The 8,394-nt window shown below is 38.1% G+C and overlaps 1 protein-coding gene across 1 annotated transcript in view; it reads left to right on the top strand.

Annotated features, from left to right (window-relative positions):
* Positions 1 to 265: 265 nt before the first annotated feature.
* Positions 266 to 8,394, top strand: part of LOC101854982 (DNA-dependent protein kinase catalytic subunit) — a gene marked incomplete in the record, with an annotated part of 122,273 nt that continues 114,144 nt past the window's right edge. Inside the window, 11 exon segments of the mRNA XM_035972423.1 lie at positions 266 to 513; positions 1,580 to 1,656; positions 2,054 to 2,146; positions 2,554 to 2,628; positions 3,015 to 3,123; positions 4,021 to 4,133; positions 4,716 to 4,815; positions 5,340 to 5,491; positions 5,902 to 5,994; positions 6,494 to 6,553; positions 7,670 to 7,765. Coding sequence (XP_035828316.1) covers positions 372 to 513; positions 1,580 to 1,656; positions 2,054 to 2,146; positions 2,554 to 2,628; positions 3,015 to 3,123; positions 4,021 to 4,133; positions 4,716 to 4,815; positions 5,340 to 5,491; positions 5,902 to 5,994; positions 6,494 to 6,553; positions 7,670 to 7,765 — 1,110 coding nt within the window.

Below are 8,394 nucleotides of genomic sequence, written 5' to 3'. Positions count from 1 at the left end.
AGATTATAATAATATTGGCTATAGATGCTGTCGATATCATTTGTAACTAGCGGAACTTGGGAACAAGCGAGCGAGAGAGAGAGAGAGAGAGAGAGAGAGAGAGAGAGAGAGAGAGAGAGAGAGAGAGAGAGAGAGAGAAAGAAAGAAAGAGAGAGAGAGAGAGAGAGAGAGAGAGAGAGAGAGAGAGAGAGAGAGAGAGAGAGAGAGAGAGAGAGAGAGAGAGAGAGAGAGAGAGAGTTGATTAATTTGCTGGTTTTTGGTTGAGAACTGCAATATTTTAGCTTATTTTGGCTGGTAATCTCATATTGTCCGTGGCCAACGACTTGAATGAAAATAGCAACTTGCGATGCTATTATGGTCGGGCATCGACCATGGCGGCAAATGTAGCAAACTTTTTGCAGTCTCTGCATGATTTTATTGATGCATCAATCTCTAGTAATCGAGAGCAAATAGAAGTTATCATCGACGATATTCGACAGGTTTGCCAACATGAGATAAAGGAAGAAGAAACAGGTACGATGCACCCACATCTATCTTGCATTCCGACCGGTGTATATTCCCTTCGTTGAACTTGAAAGCGAAAGTACACTCTTTAGATCTTGATCTGAGCAGTCTAGAATCTAGCTTTGCTCCTCCGCACATCAGATTTAGCTGTGGTCTGATCTACTCAGCTTCCCACAGGATACTAACTTGTAATACCTTTCCTTGAGGACAAATTCTTCATGGTTTTCTCGAGGCTTTGCTCTTTGAAAGTACACTTTACAAACAAATTTACTCTTCCACTTTTCTGGCTTCTGTCACTCCCTGTCACACTGACTTGCAGTCTCCTCTCCTGTTGTCAAGCCCAGTCATAGCCATATGAGGAACTTTGGTTTACTACTGTCAACAATTCAGTTAATGTAGTACAGTATAGTGGAGGATAATTGGAGGCTACATCGCAAAATATTCCATAATTTGCAAATTTCGCCAGTTTGATGTTAACTCTTTGCTTTTACGTCCTACATCACTTTTTACATGCAGCCACTTGACTTGAAAGAGAAAATCCAAATCCATCTTTGTCTTTATAAAACCTCCAGTCCATTATTTCCAAGTAAAAAAAACTACTTTAGGGTTACCGTTTTGCGCTTCTGTATGTTTATTGTCCGCTAACTTTGTGGCTGTTTGGAAGGAAAGTTTTTTTACTGCAGTTTTCGTGTGGGTAGCTAAATTTGTGGGTGTGTCTGGAGGCAGCCCAGGTGGGCGTGTCTGGAAGCAGCCCAGGTGGGTGTGTCTGGAGGCAGCCCAGGTGGGTGTGTCTGGAGGCAGCCCAGGTGGGTGTGTCTGCTCAGGGAGGCAACTCAGGTGGAAATGGGTTTTAAAGAAGACACTCATTATTATATCGTCAATATGAGCTGAGATGCCTTAAACTCAAAAGCATTCATGACTAATCTGCAAGAAGAAAAAAGTGCTTGCAGGTTCAGGTTTTTTTGAGGGGTAAACAAATTAGAATTATTATTATTATGATTTGTCGCAGGGTAAAGCTTATTGGTTATATTTCATATTGACATCTCATGCCCTAACTTGTTTACTGTTGTTCCAGAGTATGTCTGTTCACTTGTCTTTGCTAAAGACACAGGCTTGATCAGTTTCTTACAGAAGACTCAGAATTCGGAGGAGGTGAGTTATAATCAAAGTATATATGTATGTGTGAAAAATGACTGCTTTCGTTGAAAAATCTAGGGAAGGAAAAAAGGACTTCAAATATCTTCAAAGCACCTTACTTACTTTTGCCTTAATATTCCTTTATATATTATGCCTGAACACACATCAAGCAGTGGTACAAATCGGAATGTTAAATATATATACAATTTTTATGAAAAGTCTTCAAAACAGCAAAATTTCTTTTCCTTCTTCCAGTACATCATTTAGATGAAGATAGTATTTTTTAGAAATGTTATAGTGCTTTATGTTCTTCCATGATACTCTCTACCAAAGAATTATGCTGGTGATGATAAATGGGTAGGTATAGAGACTGTCAATGTATGGATTTTATAAAGATTTTGTTTTCTGTCAGATCCAGAATGGCAAGTCGGCTGCTCTGGACATCATCTCTGGTCTCATTCAGAAGGTGGGAAGGAATGTTTTGCCGTACGCTGTGGACATCAAGGTTTGTCGGCACTTGCAAATTAACTTTCGTCACACTCTTACTGTAACATCTTTATGTTTTTGTTTTGTTTCGTTCTGAAGAGTGACCAGGTATTGATATGTTGAGCCTTTTTTTTTCTCAGAGAAGGTAATTTTTGTTCCGAAGAACAATTTCATTTGTGAATTTTATGATTACAGCTGTTTCCCCCTTCCTATCGTGCCTGTAGAGAATATAGTTTAAAAAATGAAGAGTTAAGAAATTTATATAACAACGATGAAAGTAAATGAAAAAGCTACAGATGCACTGAACAGATTTTGTTTTGTTATCGTCTAAAGGTCTTTTAATTTATTTACAATGGCAGATAGTTGTATTTTTAATGATGATTAGAAAATTGTGTTAACTTTTCTCTTGTCCATATTGCATTTCAGGAGGCCACCCTAGCCGTCTACAGTTGTGACAGATTTGCCAAAGTGAAGAATGCAGCCATTCCAGTATTGATCAAAGTATCAAGTCTTACTATCTCCTCAGCTTTGATTGCCCATGCTTTGTAACACATCTTTTGGTTTAGCTGAAAAGGAAGATTACTGTTTCTGATTGCAATAGCCATTATGGTATCATTCGTGAAAGTCTTTGCTTCCCATAATATTGCTTTAAAATTGAGAATAATTTTTTCTTTATTGGTTTCATTGAAGTATTCGAAATACAGGTTGCAAAGACAAAAAAAAAAAGTCTTTTCGATCGTGTGATTTCTGCATTTCTGATGTGCAAAATGGAATTTTCTGTTTGTTTGGGGAAATTAGTCTTTGTTAGTGTATAAGTTAGACTCTTTACTCTGCTTGGGATATTTTGCTTCTTTTAGAGTAAGTGAAATTCTGACTGTCATCCACAGCTCTTAGAACTCACTGCTGGTTCATCTTTGGGGGAAGAACTCAAAGTGGATAAGATGATTCAGAAGTTCTTCAATGAACTTACAAAAGCATCCAAATTATCAGCAACAGGTCTGTATTCGTCTTAAGATTAAAAAAAAAAAAGAAGCTTTTTAATGTTCATAATGATGATGTTTCTTTTAATTTTGAAGCAGTGAAAGCAGGTGTGGATGTGTAACTGTTTTTAAATTGACAGTTTACTTATATACTTGTTCGTCTGCTGTATTTTTTTTTTAGGTTAATTGATTTTTTTGTTTGTTTGCTCTGTGGCTTACTTGTAAGGAATTCTTTTGTACAATTGGATTTTGAAATTTCTAAGATAGCTATTTGGGAGGGAGCATGTATTTGGTTAGTTGTTCAGATGAACTATGCCTGGAATAAAAAATAAAATTCGTATTGATTTTTTGAAATCTAATGTATTGGTGCATTTACTTATGAAATATTTGGTTGAAATTCAAATTCTAAATATTGAACAAGGCAAGAAAAGATACACTATGTAGATACAATTTGTGAAAGAACAGTAAGTTTGTCCTCTCTCCTGAAACATTTTGCTTAGGATGTTTGAACAGCTTGCTCAGGATATATGTTTGAAGTCATAGTAAGTGCTAATATAAATAACAAGTGTGGGACTTAAATAATTTTTGTGTGGGAATGAAATGCTTCATGTGTTGAAAATGAAATAATTTATTTGCAGAAATGAAATAGTTTATACGTGGAAATGAAGTACTTTATGTGTCGGAATGAAATACTTTTTTTGTGGAAATGAAATACTTAATGTGTGGAAATGAAATACTTTATGTGTGGAAGTAAAATATTTAATGTGTGGAAATGAAATACTTTATGTGTGGAAGTAAAATACTTAATGTGTCGAAATGAAATAATTTATGTTTGGAAGTAAAATACTTAATGTGTGGAAATGAAATAATTTATGTGTGGAAATGAAATACTCTATGCTGTGTGCATCCCCAGTGAAGGCAAACATTTACTACCTGTTGGGTGTGATAGCCGAGGTGTTCCCTGAGCTGATGACGCCCTACTCCGACAGACTGGTGGGCCTGTACACGAGCTCCTTGAGAATGGAGGTACTCACATCATGCTTGTCCGTCCGTACCTGGATGTTAGTTATATTTATGCTTGTCTGTCCGTACCTGGATGTTAGTTATATTTATGCTTGTCCGTCCGTACCAGGATGTTAGTTATATTTATCATTTGTAGGTTTTTGGAACCTAAAACAATAAATCACCTCCCGGGGCAGTGCTACTGACTGAAGTGTCTTTAGGCCATTCCCAAAGGAAAATGAGTACATGATGCATAGACAAACACACTATCTTTCTTTCTCTTTCTCTCTCTTTGTCTGTGTGTCTCTGTCTCTCTCTCTTTGTCTGTTTCTGAGATCTCTCTCTCTCTCTCTCTCTCTCTCTCTCTCTCTCTCTCTCTCTCTCTCACTCACTCACTCACTCACTCACTCACTCACTCACTCACTCACTCACTCACTCACTCACTCACTCTCCCCCTCTCTCTCTTTCTTGGTGACTATTCAGTTTTTTGGCTGTCCTGTAAAATTGTAAAAACTGCATATATATATATATATAATATATACTGTATTTTTTAAAATGATGCCGGCAGAAAAGCATGTATTTTTCTGTGTCTTTGCTCTTCTGTAGATGACCTCAAAGACCAAAAAACCAGAGCTGGCTATCATTAGTGGATGCCTGGAGGGTCTGACAGCTTTCATGCTCAATTTCACTCACTCTGCGGAAGAAGGTAAAATACAAGATAAGGCCCATCTTTATTGTCCAGATCCCGGCTCATTAGTTTGTCGTTTCACCGCGCTTCAAGTGTTGCATCCCATGAGATGAAGGAAAACGAAGCGCCCTTACAGAATTAATGTCACGATATGGGATATGGAAAATTGGTTACGCTACATGGGAAACAAGAGGTGAGAGATGGGAAACAGAAGGTGGGATTTGGAAGATCGACTGGTCATAAAATGTGTACAATAATTTCTGTATTGCACCGGGTCAGCCTGGGAACCGACGCAGAGAGAAAATGACGGGAATCAATTATTTTTATTATAGTAACAAACACTCCCCCCCCCCCTCTCTCTCTCTCTCTCTCTGTCTCTCTCTGTCTCTATCTCTGTCTCTGTCTCTGTCTCTCTGTCTCTCTGTCTCTCTGTCTCTCTCTCTCTCTCTCTCTCTCTCTCACTTTTCCACCCCTCTCACTCTCTCACTCTCTCTCTCTCTCTCTTTCTATCTGTTCTCAAATTTCCAATTTGTCTACGCCAGGATCCAAATATTCCTATGAGATTTTCAAGTACATGAGAATGGCCATTGACCCCAATATCGAGCACACTCGCTACGACATGCCCAAGGCTGGGCTCAAGCTGCTCACCAGACACGCCGGGCAGTTCCAGCAGTACTTGATGGACGATTACCAGGTACAGTGTGTGTGTGTGTGTGTGTGTGTGTGTGTGTGTGTGTGTGTGTGTGTGTGTGTATGTGTGTGTGTGCGTGTGTGTGTGTGTGCATGTGTGTGTGTATGTGTGTGTGCGTGTGTTCGTGTGTGTGTGTGCGTGTGTTCGTGTGTGTGTGTGTGTGTGTGTGTGTTTGTATGTGTGTGTATGTGTGTGTGCACACTTTAGCGTACTCTAAGAAACACGGTCCAGCAGTTGGGTTAGTACTTTTCGAGACTCTCAAATCTACTGCGGCTCATAAACCAGTATTGACGGTTTATTTGTGAATAAAGGGTTCAGATTTTAAAAAAAAATATTTAGTGGGTGTGGTTTATATACAGGTGTGCTCAATATCCCACACTATACTGTATTTATCTTTTAAAAAAAAAATTTAGAACCTGTTCGACAAGCTTTTGAAGTGGAGCCGACATCACAACCGGGAGATCCTCCACGCAGGGGCCGCAGCATTGGAGTCTTTCGTGAAGGAAGTGAGTCTGTCTTTACGCTTTGTTTTTGTTTGCTTGATTCTTAAAGTAAATTCGAGATATCTGTTGTATCAAATTTTTTTTGGGGTAGAATTTAATGTCTTCTGCTGCTTCTCATGCTCTAATTTGGGGTGCAGTTAGATGTTATCAGAATTGTGATGCATTTTGACATTTACATTTACAGTTTTGTGATGCATTTTCACATTTCCAGATTTGTGATGCATTTTCACTTTTTCAGATTTGTGATGTATTTTCACATTTTCAGATTTATGGTTCATTTTGACATTTTCAGATTTGTGATGTATTTTCACATTTTCAGATTTATGGTTCATTTTGACATTATCAGACTTGTGATGCATTTTCACATTTTCAGATTTATGGTTCACATTTTCAGATTTATGGTTCATTTTGACATTTTCAGACTTGTGATGCATTTTCACATTTTCAGATTTATGGTTCACTTTGACATTTTCAGATTTTTGGTTCACTTTGACATTTTCAGATTTGTGATGCTTTAGTACAGAGGGCACAAGAGGGTCAGACCGAAGGCTCAGTGTTCAAGGTATGTGTGTACATCTGATTGCCCTGGTATGTGTGTACATCTGATTGCCCTGGTCTGTTGGTTTAAGAATAAAAGGAGCCTTGAAACTTTCACGACCATAAACAGTTCTATTCTGTTGCGAAAGGCAACATTTTGAACTACATCAGTTTGTAATTTGTGTCTCTGGCAGGGATTTCCTCATAATGAGGACCTGATGCGGTATCTAATTCTTTAACCCTATCTGTACACCCTGGGGTCATTTTGTACTCCCGGGGTTGCATTCTTCACATTTTAGAATACTTCTAGTACGAAGATCTCTTCGAAACTTTCAGTATTTCTCCAAAAATCATTTTGACATACTGCTATTCAAAACATACGGATCGGATTAACGAGTAAATTTCCTCTTTGGAAAGTGGTTGCACATAGTTCTCCACCTGGTATGGATACGATAGTAAAACATGACGTACGGATATGGTTAAGTGGTTGCACAGAGTTCTCCACCTGGTATGGATACGATAGTAAAACATGACGTACGGATAGGGTTAAGTGGTGGCACAGAGTTCTCCACCTGGTATGGATACGATAGTAAAACATGACATACGGATAGGGTTAAATCTGTTTTATTGGAAAGTTTTGTGGACCTTGACGGTTGCGTAACTTTCATCAAAGCGACATTCTGTACATACCCAGATTTTCCCAACAATTAGATCTGCACTTCTGTACTTTCTCTACTACCTTTAGTAGCTGGCATGGTCTGTAACTTTTCCTCTTCCTTGGAAGTTCAAGGTCTTAATTAGATTATGATGAATGAACTATTATTTTAATTATTATAATATTTGCTGTTATTTTTATTTTTATTATTGTTATTGTTGGTATTATTATCATTATTATTACTATTACTATTATTGTTATTATCGTTACCATTACCCTTATTGTTATTATTATTATTATTATTATTATTATTATTTTATGGTTGATGAGCCTCTACTTTAAAGAAACCACTGTTAGTGGGTGTAATATCTCATGTAATGCAGAAAGAATAATTAAGACCTGTCTTGAATCATGTCTAGCATGTATCAGTGGTAAGGTGTTTTTTTAACGTTTTGCCTATTTCTTGGAATTCTGTTTCTGTTGCAGTTTTTGCTCATCCAGTTCCGGACGATCATGAACGCCAAAAATTCTACCGACAAGCACGTTTCCCTGGCTATCAAAGGCTATGGGCAGCTGGCTGCTGTAAGTTGTGGAAGAAAATGTGATAAATTTTTCCCCTTTTTTGTGTGACTTTTATGTAATTTTAGAAGCCCATGTGGGACGCTCACTGTTAAGAATAATCGGGGAACGACAAATGCAGTTTTTGAGACACCAGAATAGACATAAGGGTCTTGAACATCTAGCTCTCACTGGCAAAATTGAAGGCAAGCGAGGCAGGGGTAGGCCCAGAGCAACCTACTTAAGGAACCTAAACAAATGGGTAACAGGGAAAGATCAGGGAAATGTAGCTTTTTTAAGAGCATCCGAGCAAAGGAATGAATGGAGAACCATGATCGCTGATGTCTGTTGCAGATCTGGCACTGGATGATGATGATGTAATTCTGAACGTCTAGCTCTTACTGGTAAAACTGAAGGCAAGTGAGGTAGGCGTAGACCCAGAAAAACTTATATGAAGAGCCTAAACAGATGGGTGAAGGGGAAAGATCAGGAGAATATGTGAGGCAGCGTGGTGGAATCAGGCTCTCGTCAATTTTTGGGCATTTAGAGTTATTGGTATATCGTAAAGCTTATTCACTTGTCTTTATTTGGATTAAGAAAATATCCTTTTATCTTGAATACAAGTCGAGATATTTCCGGGGGTAATGTTAGTG

Source organism: Aplysia californica, unplaced genomic scaffold (genome assembly GCF_000002075.1).
Source record: "Aplysia californica isolate F4 #8 unplaced genomic scaffold, AplCal3.0 scaffold00688, whole genome shotgun sequence".
NCBI lineage: Eukaryota > Metazoa > Mollusca > Gastropoda > Aplysiida > Aplysiidae > Aplysia > Aplysia californica.
Note: the sequence above shows the minus strand (reverse complement) of the source record. Positions and strands in the feature narration are given on the sequence as shown.